Here is a 15,115-nt window from a genome sequence, read left to right as displayed (position 1 = left end):
CTTAGAACCATGGACATGATATAAAACTCTTCATACCAATAAACAGAAAGATCTCAAACTGAATGAAAAAAAAGACAATCAATAGATGCCAATACTGAGATGAGAAAGATTTGAAAGCACCTGATAAAGATGCTTTGATGGGCACTTATAAACACTTTTGAAACATAAAAAGAAAACATAAAGGCTCAAACGATGAAATGGAAGACATAAAGAAAGTTTAGAACAGAAAGATATGATAACCAAATAAAAAGTTCAATGGATGGGCTTTCCATAGAATGGAAGGGACAAAGAAAAGAGTCAGTGAACTGAAAGAACAGAAACCACCTCATCTGAACAACAAAAAAAATACACTGGAAAAAAAAAAAGCAGAGTCTCAAGGACCCGCAGGACTATAAAACATGTGTCATGGCACTGGAGTTCTACAAGGAGAGAAGAAAGAGCAGGGCTTAAAAAGTATTCGAAGAAGTAACAGCCAAACATAACCGAAATTTAACAAGCTACATCTACCAAGATTCAAGAAGCTGAACAAGCTCCAAAGAGGATAAGCCCCTCCAAAAATCACTGAGACATGTTATAATTAAACTTATGAAAACTGAAGAGAAAAATCTCAACAACAGCCAGGAAAAAAAAATGACACCTTACCCACAGGGGGATATCAGTCTGAATAACAGGGGATTTGTGATCAGAAACAATGGAGGCCACCTGGAAGTGGCACAATATTTTTTAGATGCCAAAAGAAAAGAACAGTCACCCCTGAACCCTAGACTCAGCAAAATGCCACCTTCAAAAATAAAGGAGAAATGAAGACATTCTCAGATGAAGGAACACTAAGAATTTGTCATCAGCAGACTTACCCTAAAAGAATGGTTAAAGGAAACTTTCTAAACAGAGGAAACGATAAAAGGAACCCTGAAACATCATGAAGGAAGAAAACACGCTGATTTCCTCCATGTCTCCTATGGAAGATTCTGTCCGTCCCACTGGTTTATGGTGGCGCCTCTCCCCATGAGATCATGCTTTCAAGTGTCCCAGGTGGAGCCAGACAGCCTAGGTGCAAAGACTGTCCCTGCCACTTAGCAGCACTATGATTTTGGGCAAGTGCCTCTGTTTCTTTATATACAAAATGGTATAACAGCATCTGCTTCATAGACTGTTAGGAGCAAACATGAGTTTATGACTGCTCAGCCCTGCCCAGCACAGGGTAAATGCCCATCAGCGTTGCCTCCGTTGCCTCTGTCTGTTAGGCTAGTCTTATGCTAAGAGCCATGAAAATGTTAATGGGGTGGCTTGTAGTTTGTATTGATAAGCCAATCTCCATTCATTAGGGATTGCCTTATCAATATTAAGCTACTAGCCACCCCTATTTTTATTTTTCTAGAAATATTATAGCTATTTTCATCTATTTATTATTTTATATAAACTCTGGAAACATTTTATCAAGTTAAGAGTATCACTTGTGCTTTCAATATGGGTTGTGGTAAGTGAATAAGCTAATTTGGGGTGAATGCACATGTTTAAAATATTCATTCCGTTTAAGAGCATGGCATTTCTTTTCTTTTGTCTTAATATACTTCTACATCTCCCAGTAAAATTTTTTGTATTTGTCCTCATTTCTGCTTCAAACTTTTCTGATCAGGCTGGTAGATGTAATGGTTAAACAGATGGGCTCTACCAACTTCACCATGAACTAGCTGTGTGATCTACTGGCACTGAAGCTATTCAAATCTCAGTTTCTTGCCTATAAAATGACATAGGAGGCACTACTGTATGGATTGCTGTAAAGCCTACTGATGTAAGGAAAGCGTTTGCAGAGACTGGAGAGTCAGTGTGCTAATGCATGAGCTGCAGTTATTATTGTCACTGTGAATGGAAATCTCCTCCCAATTATATCTGTTCATTTATTATTGCTCATACATGGAGAACTTATTGATCTCCATACCACTTCAAATGCAAATTTGCTTTATATAAAAAAGTTTACACTTTTTTTTTTTTTGAGACAGAGTCTCACGCTGTCACCCAGGCTGCAGTGCAGTGGCACAATCTCAGCTCACTGCAACCTCTGCCTCCTGAGTTCAAGTGATTCTCCTGCCTCAGCCTCCAAGTAGCTGGGATTACAGGCAGGTGCCACGACATCCAGCTAATTTTTGTATTTTTAGTAAAGATAGGGTTTCACTATGTTGGGCAGGCTGGTCTTGAACTTCTTACTTCAGGTTATCCACCCACCTCGGCCTCCCAAAGTGCTGGGATTACAGATGTAAGCCACTGTGCCTGGCTTTTTTTTTTTTTGTGACAGATTCTCACTATGTTGCCCTGGCTGGACTTGAACTCTTGGGCTTAAATTATCTTCTCACGTAGCTGGGGCTATAGGTCAGAGCCATCATGCCCAGCTAGACCTAGAATGTTTTGATTTAAAAAAACAAATATACTGGCTGGGCACCACAGCTCACACCTGTAATCCCAGCCTGTAATCCCAGCACTTTGGGAGGCTGAGGCGGGCATATCACTTGAGTCCAGAGTTCAAGACCAGCCTGGGTAACACAGTAAAACCCCATCTCTACTAAAAATACAAAAATTAGTGGTGCATGGTGGCACACACCTGTAGTCCTAGCTACTTGGGAGGCTGAGTACAGTGAGCCGAGATTGTGCCACTGCACTCCACCCTGGGTGACGAAGTGAGATTCTGTCTCAAAAATATAAATAAGAAATAAATTTTTAAAAAAGTAAAAACCAAATATTATTCCCCTTTCCCCACTTCTTGGCCCCATCCCACCTGAAATTATCTTCGTTTTTGTAAAAATAAAGAGTGTTCAGGCCTCCTGTTTTTAAATCCAATTTTTTGCTGTTGTAAAATTGTTACATTATATATATTTATCCCATTATTTCCTTGGGATAAACTTCTAGAATTAAAATCCCTGGGTTATATGATACATGTTTTCCTAGGAGAAATTTTAATTTTATTTAATTTCTTTTTTCAGATACGGTTCTAATCACTACTTAAGGCAGAATAAAGGCCAGCAAGAAAGAAGGTAAAAATATAACTCTGCCTTTCAGGCATCCAACTTTTAAAAAAATTCACTTATAATGGTATTCAATTATAATACAGAAATTCAATTAAATACTAATAATCTCAAATATTTTAAATGTTACTCTAGACAATGGATATAAATCCTAACAAGGTAAAACTATTACTGCTATACTTAAATCTAAGTAAAAATCAATAACAGGGTAAAGAGGCTCAACCAGTCATAACTTAAGTCTATGGCATACTGACCCCCACCCATTCAGCCTGTGGTTAAAAATGAAGCTTAGCTCCACACACTGAGGTGGAGAAAAGCAAAACTATCTCAACTTTGTGTAGTTATGGGTTGGAAGTTCTTTGTTCAAAATGAACTTTCTTTCACCCCGTCTTTGTTCTCTGCTCCATGAGGAAAGAAAAGCAGCTTCCTCATTTTGATTTCAAATAAACCTTCACAACCACAACTGTCATACCCTTCATCCCTTATTCCTCCAGAATGAAACATCAAATCCTGAAATGTCCATCCTGAAGTGTCCAACATCTACACGTTAAGATGGCTGCAGAGTGACCAGAGAATTCTGGGGTAGGGGGTGGGGAGTGCTCTAGTGACAGCAGACCACACACAGACAATGGACAGCGCAGCCACGGAGCTGGGGAAGAAAGCAGTCTCCTGGCACCCTCTGCTCATCCCTCTCCCTTTCCTGTTCTTGCAGATTGCCCTAAAGAGCTCCAAGCTTTTGCCCTCTCTTCTGCAGAGTTCCTTCCTTCCATTAAAACCCATATACAGGGACCAGGATGCTCAAACCGAAACCCCAAACTCTCTGGAGAGAGAGATTTAAGGAAGAGGCGAAAAAGAGCTGTTTCTTCCAGTATTAGGATGTAGTCCTCGAGATCAACTGTCAACTAGAGAAATCCTAGCTCAATTTGCCTTTTAGATCTGAAAACATAACTCCAGATATTAGCACTATTAATATAACTTAACCTCACTGGCACTTAAAAACAGAATAAATTTGATATTCACTAGAGGACAAACTAAGTATAAAGTTTTTGTTCTAATTTAACACCCTAAGCAATATGATAAAAGGTACCAGCCATGCTCACATTCCTTGATAGCTATTTGTGGTCAGATGCTGAAAGAATAACACAGACTTACCTTTTCCTTAAATACTGCTTCATCCCATGTCTGAAGGCGTAAAATGGAGTCATTCATCATTTTTTCTTTGTACATGTTTATGCGCTCTTTTTCAATTACAGCAGCATTACTAGTCAGAAGGAAGCACTTGCTACCTCTTGCTCTTCCTCTGCCTATCAGAAAATAAATATTTTAGTTGGTGTTTATGACTTAAAAAGTTCTGATATAATCTGAAAATAGGTAAACAAATAGATAGAGGTACTCCTAAAATTAACTTTGGTTCACTGAATCCCACTTCTCAGGAAAGCTGAGCTGTTAAAGAGTAAATTCATGAGGCAGGAGGACTGCTTGAGCTCAGGAGTGCAAAGCTGCAGTAAGCTAGGATTATGCCACTGCACTCTAGCCTGAATGACAGAACGAGACCCATCCCAAAAAAAAAAAAAAAAAAAAAAGGAGTAGACTCAAATGCAAGTGTGCACCTGCATATTAGGTATGTGGAAAAACTAGGAGCCCACCTTAGGCTAGTTTTCTCAGGGTCTCAACAATGCAGAGTGATCAGACAGCCATACTGTCAGAAACACTGCTTTAAAGATACCTACATGACCCCCCGTATAACACTGTGATGACTCTGAGATGAGTAGTAAACAGACCCTCCTTCAAGAGTCTGCTAGACAATGGGGAAATAAGATCTGTTCAGAACCAGCAAAACATACGTGGAAAATTATAAGTGCTATTACAAGGATAAAGGGTTATAGGCTTTATATATTCAAAAGAGAGATTATTGCCAGCTGGGAGAATTAGGGTCAGGTGATATGGAGGCAGAGGAAGAGGTAAAATGAAGAGTAGCAGTTCCTTCAACAAGCAATAAATGAGGAAGTCAGGTTGGCAGAAGTGGATAATGAACAGAAGGGAAGAACGGGAGGTAACATTGGAAATAAATGGGTGTTGGATTTTGGAAACTCTTTAGCATCAAGTAAATTGGGGAACCACTGGCATTTCAATACAAGGAAGTGACATGATCAGAGCTGTTTTTCAGGAAAAGCAATATGGTAGCTGTTCTTATGGAAATTGGAAAAAGAAAAGGAAAAAGGAGAGAAGACTAATTAGGAGACCAGTCTAGTCCAGGTGGGGCAGAAGAACTCTCGAGTATCCCTTCTTGAAGGGATACTCCTATAGGGAGCCCATGAGCCCACCAGCACCACCATGAAAGGTCTACATCTTGACTGGCAAAGCTTCGATCCAAGTTGAAATTATTCTTCCATAAATATATCAGTCAAGGCCAGGCAAGTTAGCAGTATCATTGTGAATAAGAAGCAAAGTAGGGTTTATGTTAGTGAACAAAACTGTAGCCACCTTGAGGGTCAATGATACCAAAGCACACTGTGCCACTGGTCACATACTCAACCACAGCTCGGTAAACAGAAAGGCCAGAATGACAGATACACTTATAAACAAGTCAAAACAGAAGCCACATAGGAATGGCCTCAAAGCTTCTCTTACCTCTGGTTTGGATCATTTTGATGACATTACCCACATACTCATACAGGATGACAAGATTGCACTGAGCAATGTCAATGCCTTCGTCAGCAACTGAGGTGGCAATCAGAATATTGTGATCTCCGTGGGCTTTAAATGAATCCAATATACACTTCTGCGCTGGGAGAGTCATTCCTGCGTCAGAGTAAGAGGGCATTATACAACTCACCAAAAAGGGAACTTATCCCTTGAAAAAATAGCTACTAACTATGGAATGCTTATTACACGCCAGGTACTGTCATTAGTACTTTATATCCATGATCTCACAACACACCTAAGCAGTGGGGTCTGTTCCTATGCCTGTTTCAGAGAGGACATTTAGGGTGGCATCTAACAGCTTAGACTCTGCCACAAGACTGAGTTCAAATCCCAGCTCTGTATGTATCTCAGTATGGCTTTAGCTATATTTTCCAAGAAAGACTTTTTTGCAGAAATATCAGCGGCCTATTGTAACACCTTTACATGTGTATAATTTACAGCTGACAAAACATTTTCACATCTTCTCACTCACCAGAGTATCATAAAGCCCTATAGGCCAACAGGTGTTATGATTCCCCTTAACAATGAGGGCTGTGCCAGGTATGGTGGCTTACACCTATCATCATAATACTTTCGGAGGCTAAAGCAGGTGGATCACTTGAGTCTAGGACTTCAAAAATCAGCCTGGTTAATACAGGGATAACTCATCTCTACAAAAAATTTAAAAATTAGCTGGGCGTGGTGGCACATGCCTGTAGTCCCAGCTACTCAGGAGGCCGAGGTAAGAGAATCAGCTGAGACAGGGAAGTTGAGGCTGCAGTGAGCCATGATGGCACTACTGCACTCCAGCCTGGGCAACAGAGTGAGACCCTATCTCAAAAAAAAAAAAAAAAAAGACACAAATGAGAGGCTGGAGGTTCCAGAAGTGAGGTAAACTGGCAGACTAGCTATCAGCACCGCTGGGCCTCGACCATCAGTTTAAGACCCTAATAGTGGGCACTGTTGGGGTGTCTGCCTCCCCATACACAAACTGTTCTCTAAGAATCATTTTCTACCACACCCACCCATAATACAGTTGTATTATCTTTCTCTATGAAAGAGGCAACGCTATCTGCTCACTAATCCTGTTTCTTTCTCCTGCTGCACATACACAGCTGAATTATACTTCTCAATCTAAATTGTCATTAATGGCATGTAGACAGAGGTCATATATGTCTCCTCCAAACCTGACCCCTAAAAATTGTCCATGTTCTTGTTTTTTCTCATCAATGGACTAGATAAGGTCACAGTGGAGGATTTGGAGACCCCTGTGATGACACAGCCATACCAAGGAAGGAACCTGGGTCCCTAAAATAAGTGGAAGTGCATGGAGCAGGGCCCCCACCCCTACCTATCTACACCTGGGAGTGTAAGTGAGCAAAGCCCCATCCCTACTTATCTACACCTGTGAGTGTGAGCTGTTAACTTTTATTCTGTCCTGCCCATGCTCCTGCTCCTGCTCCTGCCCCTGCCCCTGCCCCTGCCCCTGCCCCTGCCCCTGAGATCATGGGGATTGTCTGTTAGAGCAATTAGATTATCCTGATTTATACACAGCCTGTTCCTGGTTGCAGCTACTGCACTGAAATAAGCATTTGAACCATGTTGGGCCAATCCAATTCTCCCTCTTAGAATCTAAAATTGAGATTTGGAGACAGGCAGTAAGTCAGGAAGATGTGGGGCAGTCACGAATAGAGAAGCAGAGAGAGCAATCTGTAAAGGGAAAAGTATGAAACAGATGTACAGGATTCCGAAAATTTTTCAGTCCCAGTTGCAATTGTCCATGAAGCCTGACTGCACTTCCAGGATGTGGCTTCTATGGTAGACCCAATTATACTTGTAGCAGCCACACCTCCTTCAGCTTAGACTAGCCTAAGTGGGTTTCTGTTAACTGGGGAAAAGAAAGGATCTTGACTAAGACAGCCACATACTGCCTTCTAATATCCTGTGACAGTGGAGGCTAAATTTAAACTGTCGGAATACACTGTGAAGTTCAGATGTGATAATCACCCAGTTTGTGTGATCATGGCAAACACCCAAACTGGTGGCTCCAAGAATATGCACACTTCAAACTTTGTGAATCCTGAAGACATCTGCATTTATCTATTAGTAGAATCACCTGATCTCCACTCGCTGTTCACAGGGCAGACCCACCACAGGCAGGTAGAGAAAGATAATGCTCCATTGCCTAGTTGGCAGTAGACTCAGAGTTTGTGGAAAAAGATTCCTTGTGGTTTTTTAAATTATTTATCATTCAAAGTCATGAAAATTCAGAAAGTTGCTTAAAAATCAATCCGTAAACATTATTTTGATTTTACTTTTGAGCTTTCTTTATCCAGAATACTTTTTTTTAAAAGATACGTACTTTCTATTATTTTTGAATCCACGTATGCTCAGTAAAATTAAAACCAAACAAATGATGAACATTGTGGACCTTTACATAAACATTCTGGATGTGAATAATAGCTAACATCTAACATATATTGAGCACTCACCACATGCCAGGCAGTGTTCAAAACCAGGAATTGGCAAACTTTTTCCATCAAGAACTGGGTAGATAGTAAATACTTCAGGCTTTGTGGGCCATGCTGTTGTAACTACTCAACACGGCCATTATAGTGTGAAAGCACTCACAAGACTATCCATACATGAATGGTCATGACTATGTTCCCCCCCAAAATTTATTTCATAGACAATGAAATTTGAATTTCAAAAACCTTTCACATGTCGTGAAATATTCTTTTGATTTTTTTTTTCCAAACAAAAATCATTCTTACTTAGCTCGAGAGTCATTCATAAGCAGGCAGTGAGTCAGAGCTTGCTACTGATATTAACCCTCTCAGCTAGGTACTCTGAGCTAGACTCTGCCACAAGACTGTGTATTATTTTTTCATTTGACAGATGAATATAGTAAGCCATGAAGAGGTTAGATAACCTGCTTCTTCACAAAATAGGAAATTAAGAAACGGAAATTTGGAAATAGACAAATTCAACAAACAACTTTTGCTTGTTTACCTGCAGCTTTTGTAAAAGTTCACAACTTTTCTAGCTTAACTGTGAAAGAAAGAGGATCAGACCAGAAGAAAATTCAGTTAAAATCGTCTAATTAGTGGTAAATCAAGTTTAACCCATTGGATAAAAGCTATAGAGGTCACACTGATAAACTGAGTGAAGAAAATACTTCAGAGGTCTCTACCTCAGAGTTAACAGAATTTATAAAAGCTCCAATTGGCTGGGCGTGGTGGTTCACACTTGTAATCCCAGCATTTTGAGAGGCCAAGGTGGCAGATCACTTGAAGCCAGGAGTTCAAGTCCAGCCTGGCCAACATGGCAAAATCCTGTCTCTACTAAAAATACAAAAATTAGCTAGGCATGGTGGCATGCACCTGTAATCCCAACTACTTGGAAGGCTAAGACACGAGAATCGCTTGAACCTGGGAGGTTGCAGTGAGCTGTTTGTGCCACTACACTCTAGCCTAGAAAACAGAGCAAGACTCTGTCTCAAAAATAAAAATTAAAAAATAATAAAAGTTCCAATTTTTTCCTAATATATTTCCAGCCTAAACCTTGGGATATATTTTGCTAAGGTCAAAACATTTTCTTTCTTTTTTTTTTTTTTGAAATGGAGTTTCACTCTTGTTGCCCAGGCTGGAGTGCAACGGCGTGATCTCAGCTCACTGCAATCTCCGCCTCAAGAGTTCTAGCGATTCTCCTGTCTCAGCCTCCCTAGTAGCTGGGATTACATGCACCTGCCACCACACCCAGCTAACTTTTTGTCTTTTTAATAGATATGGGGTTTTACTATGTTGGCCAGGCTGGTCTCTCATGTCTGATCTCAGGCGATTCACCTGCCTCAGCCTCCCAAAGTGCTGGGATTACAGGCATGAGCCACCGCGCTCAGCTAACAATTTCTTTTCACCATCATCATCCACTAAACAATGAACATCTCTAGAACAGACATCACAGGTGATTAGTTTCTTAATTTATTCATCTATTCAGTCAAACATATGTTCAGCAATTATGGTTTGTCAAGTAAAAAATAATGATTAAAAGGTCCATTTTTATCCACAAGGAGCTCATATTTTGTGGAAGAAAAACATAAATAGGAAGCTATAATTGAGTGTGATGAGCACAGCAAGGATGCTATGGGAATGTGGAGGAAGGCTATCTCTACCAGTGTTTGGAGGTTGGGGAAGGCTACGTGGCAGAAGCACAATGCCTGACACAGCATGTTATAAAATAAATGTTTTTGAATGAATGGATGAATCCATGAACAAACCAATCAGAAAATATTTCCTGAGTGTTTATTTGTGGGGAAATAAAGTTTGAAAACCAAGTGGTACTCATGCTGGAGTCAGATCGCAGAGAACTTTGAATCCCAACCACGAGAATATGGTGTTAGACTTCATTTGCTGAGCCACTTTTTAAGATCTGAATCTACTTTTCACATTTATGAAGTTTAAAAATTACATGAAGGGAAAGTGTGAGGGTGGTAACTGAGGACTGACACGGTGGGTATGGGAGGGTGCTTATTATAAACAACACTAAATATGAAGACCTGTCACCGCCAGTCACTGAGGGGTGGGGGGCACAGCTGTGAGAAGGTCAGGATGAGGGCAGGCCACCTAGGATCCTCCCAGATAATAACACAGGCAGTTTTTTATCCTTTGACCACTCCGGCTAGATTTCAGAATTGTCTGCTTGGACTTTTTAAAATTGTAAAATATATAATGCACACAAAAGCTATGCATATCTACTGCTTAAAGAACAACAATAAAACAGAAATAGACATTTCTATTTCCAGTTAATCTACTGGTTAAGAATTTGAGCAGGATAATAATATGCTCAAGCAGGACTTAAAAAACAACGTTGGCTTTGTCTGCAGGACATATGAGAGGAGGTGACATCTACAAGGAAAGAGACTGGAGTGGTTTTTGGCATTTGAGCACTGTGATGGCTTTTTGATGCATTAACTTGGCTAGGCCAAACAACAGTTCCTGGTAATTCATAAGGTACTGCTCCAAAGAGATTTTACAGAAATGATTCAAGTCCCTAATCAGTTGACTTGAAGTCAAATCAAAAGAGAGTTCACTCTAGGTGCGCCTGGTCTAATCAGGCAAGCCTTTTAAATGATAGCTTAGGCCTTCTCAGCTCAGAGACTCCAAACAGCTCATGCCTGTGGGCTTCCAGTTTGTTCCTGATAGTCCCTTCCTAACTACCTGCTCTACAGACTTCAGACTTGCTCTGCAAGCCCAATTGTGTAAGGTAACTCATTCCAAGAAATCTCTGTATGTGTGCATATGTGGACACATATACATAAACATTCGCCTCCCATATATATGTATAATCACCTACTGCTTTTGATTCTCCGGTTACAAGCATTAAAACAGAATTTGAAATATATATATATATACATACACACACACACACATTCTTAAATACATAAGTCACTAAATCTAATTCACTATATATAAATACCTGTGTTCTGATTTGTTTTGCTACGTCCAGTCAATATGCCAGGTTTTAGAAAACTGAGTTTAGAATTTCCTTCAATCCAATTTTTTAAAGCCTGAAAATGAAAAGCAATTATCAGTTGGACACTCCTTATAAATCATTTGTATTAATTCAGTATTGAAATACATGCAAAAAGAAAAAAACTTAAAGTTAGTACACATGCAACTTTCAGACTGACAAACCTGAGAAGAAAAGCACTTTGGAACTGAACTGTATGTAATAATTAACTATAATGGCATAGATCTCTGTGATCTGATATGGTTTAATCTCTAAAACATTTTTAAGGGAAAAAAGCAAAGTTCAAAATAGTGGCTATGTAGAATTAATAAATGAGTTTAGCATGACTGTAGGACATGAGATCAATATATATAAATCAACTGACTTCTACATACTAGCAACAAACTACTGGAATTTCGAAAGTTTTTAAGTGCTGGACACAGTGGCTCATACTTATAATCTCACCATTTTGGGAGGCTGAAGCAGGAGAGGCACTAGAGCCCAGGAGTTCGAGAGACAACAAAACCCCATCTCTACTAAAAATATGAGAATTAGTTTGGCATGGTAGCATGCACCTGTTGTCCCAGGTACAGAGAATCTCTTGAACCCGGAAGGCGGAGGTTGCAGTGAGCCGAGGTCATGCCACTGCACTCCAGCCTGGGTGACAGAGCAAGACTCTGTCTCAAGAATAAATAAATAAATAAGTAAGTAAGAGCTGGGCGTGGTGGTGTACACCTGCAGTCCCAGCTACTGGGGAGGCTGAGACGGGAGAATCACCTGAGGCAGGGAGGTTGAGGCTGCAAGTGAGCTGTGATCACACTAGTATACTCCAACCTAAGCAATGAGAGTGAGACCCTGTCTCAAAAAGAAAAAACAAAACCAAAACTTTTAAAGTACCATTTATAATAGCATCAAAAAATAATACCTAGGTATAAGTCTAACAAAATATGTGCAGAATCTGCTGAAAATGACAAAACACTGATAAACCAAAGAACATGTGGTTATTCACCTCTAAGGTAGCCCTCAATGATCTCCACCTTCTGTATTCAGATCCTCACGTAATCCCCTCCCCTGAGTGTGAAGGGGACTTCTTGACTTGCTTCTAATGAATAAAATACAACAGATGCAATGTGGCATCATTTCCAAGATGAAGTTATGACTGTGGCTTCCAAATTAGACACCCTCTCTCTCAATCTCTGGGATCATTCACAGACAGTCAACTGCCTGTCTGTGAGGTAGACCTATGCAGAGGCCCACATGAGTGAACTCAGAGGCCCATCTGCCAACAGCCGTATTAGAGGAGTTTGGAAGTAACTTCTCCAGTCAAGTCTTGAGTCAAGCCCTGGCCAACACCTTCACTGCAGCCTCATGAGAGATCTTCAGCCAGAAACACCCAGTTAAACTGTTTCCAGATTCATGGCTCATAGATATTGTCAGATAATGAATGTTCGTTGTTTCTAGACACTAAGTTTTAGGGTAATTGTTCCTTAGCAATATATAACTAATATAGAAGCCATATGTAAATAAAGAGATATACTATGGTCATGGATTTGAACACTCAATATTGTCAAGATGTGATTTCTCCCCAATTTTATCTTTATGTATTTTTTAAAATATTTTTTCAAGATCAAGTCTCACTCTGTCACCCAGGCTGGAGTGCAGTGGTGCAATCTCAACTCACCACACCCTTTGCCTCCCAGGTTCAAGCAATTCTCCTGCCTCAGTCTCCCAAGTATCTGGGATTACAGGGGCAAGCCACCACGCCAGGCTAATTTTTGTATTTTTAGTAGAGACAGGATTTCATGTTGGTTCCATGTTGGCCAGGTTGGTCTCAAACTCCTGACTTCAAGTGATCCGCCCATGGTGGCCTCCCAAAGTGCTTGGATTACAGGCATTTGAGCCACCAAATCTGGCCTCAATTTTATGTTCAGATTCAATAAAATCCCAGTGGACCTTTTCGTAGATGTGGACAAGCTGACTCTAAAATGTATATGGAAAGGCAAAGGAATGTAGCTAAAAACAACCTTTAAAAAAAATTAGAGGACTCACATCGCCCCATTTCAAGACTTACTATCAAGCTACAGTAATCAAGACAGCATGGAATGGGTGAAGAGATATATGCATGGATCAATAAAATAGAGAATCCAGAAATAGATCTATGCAAATAGAGTCAACTGATGTTTTCAGAAGTTACAAAGGCAATTCAATGAGTAAAGGATAGTCTTGTCAACATACGAAACTGGAACAACTGGATGTCCACATACAAAAAGGAAAAAGCGAAAAAAGAAAGCATTTCAACCAATACCTCACAACTTATACAAAATTAATTTAAAATTGACTGCAGACCCAAATGTAAAATGTAAAACTGTAACTTTCTAGATGATAACATAGTTAGAATCTCTGTGGCCTTAGGTAAGCAAAAGATTTTTAGAGATAATACCATAGGCAAAAACCCATAAAAGAAAAAACTGATATACTGGACTTTGTTAAAACTTAAAACTTTCAATCTGCAAAAGATAGTTAAAGAGAATAAAAGACAAGCCACAGACCAGAAGAAAATATTTGCAAATCACATTTCTGACAGAGGACTTCTTTTGTCAGACTATAAAAAGAATTCTCAAAAACTCAGTAAGATGATAAACCAATTTTTAAATGGGCAAAAGATCTGAACAGACACCTCACCAAAGCAGATACAGATAGCTGATAAGCATAAGACAGATGTTCAGTCACATTCATCATTCGTGAAATGCAAATTAAAAATATAGTATCATTACCTACCCATAAAATGAGTAACATTTAAAGTAAAAAAAGGAAGACGTGCTTGTTCTGTAAGTAGCAAGACTTATAATTAGAATGCTTAACACAGTGACAGCATGAAGCCAGGTCCCACAACTTTGGGAGACCAAGGTGGGAGGATTATGTGAGGCCAGGAATTCAAGACCAGTCTGAGCAACACAGCAAGACCCCATCTCTACAAAAATAAAATAAATAAATAAGCTGGGCATGGTGGCACATGACTATAGTCCCAGGCATGGTGGGAGAGGTGGCTGAGGTGGGAGAATCGCTTGAGTTTGAGAGGTTGAGGCTGCAGTGAGCCATGATTGCGCCACTGCATTCCAGCCTAGGTGACAGAGTGAGACCATGTCTCTAAATGAAGAAGAAAAAAAAAGACAGTGAGGCATTAGAATATTCGTGTAAGGATAAACAAAAAATCAGAACCAAACAGAGAACCCCAAAACAGACCCACACATACACATAGTTTCTTGATTATAAAGAGAAAACGGCTTTTTTTTTGTTTTTTTTTATTTAAAGACACAGGGTCCACCCCTGTTGCTCAGGCTGAAGTGCAGAAGTACACTGTCATAATCACTGCAACCTCAGGCAATCCTCCACCTTTAGCCTCCCAAGTAACTGGAACTACATACAAGTGCACACCACCACACCCAACTAATTCTTCTTTTTTAAGAGATGAGGAGCCGGGCGCGGCGGCTCACGCCTGTAATCCCAGCACTTTGGGAGGCCGAGGCGGGTGGATCACGAGGTCAAGAGATCGAGACCATCCTGGTCAACATGGTGAAACTCCGTCTCTACTAAAAATACAAAAAATTAGCTGGGCATGGTGGCGCGTGCCTGTAGTCCCAGCTACTCAGGAGGCTGAGGCAGGAAAATTGCCTGAACCCAGGAGGCGAAGGTTGCGGTGAGCCGAGATTGCGCCATTGCACTCCAGCCTGGGTAACAAGAGTGAAACTCCGTCTCAAAAGAAAAAAAGAAAAGAGATGAGGTCTCACTATGTTGCTCAGGCTGGTCTTGAACTCTTGGCCCCAAGCAATTCTCCTGCCTTGACTTCCCAAACTTCTGGTATGACAGGCGTGAGCCACCATACCCAGCCCAATCTTTGCAATGCA

At 40.3% G+C, this 15,115-nt stretch overlaps 1 protein-coding gene across 1 annotated transcript in view; it reads right to left on the bottom strand.

Moving 5' to 3' along the window:
* Positions 1–15,115, bottom strand: part of RIGI (RNA sensor RIG-I) — a 74,768-nt gene that overhangs the window by 9,237 nt on the left and 50,416 nt on the right. Inside the window, exons 14-16 of the mRNA XM_064380690.1 lie at positions 11,178–11,268; positions 5,649–5,819; positions 4,170–4,321 (exon numbers count right to left, since the gene is read on the bottom strand). Coding sequence (XP_064236760.1) covers positions 4,170–4,321; positions 5,649–5,819; positions 11,178–11,268 — 414 coding nt within the window. The remainder of the gene's footprint in view (positions 1–4,169; positions 4,322–5,648; positions 5,820–11,177; positions 11,269–15,115) is intronic.

Source organism: Aotus nancymaae, unplaced genomic scaffold, assembly GCF_030222135.1.
Source record: "Aotus nancymaae isolate 86718 unplaced genomic scaffold, 86718_ANA_hifiasm-v0.15.2.pri h1tg000003l, whole genome shotgun sequence".
In the NCBI taxonomy this organism is placed as follows: Eukaryota; Metazoa; Chordata; class Mammalia; order Primates; family Aotidae; genus Aotus; species Aotus nancymaae.
Note: the sequence above shows the minus strand (reverse complement) of the source record. Positions and strands in the feature narration are given on the sequence as shown.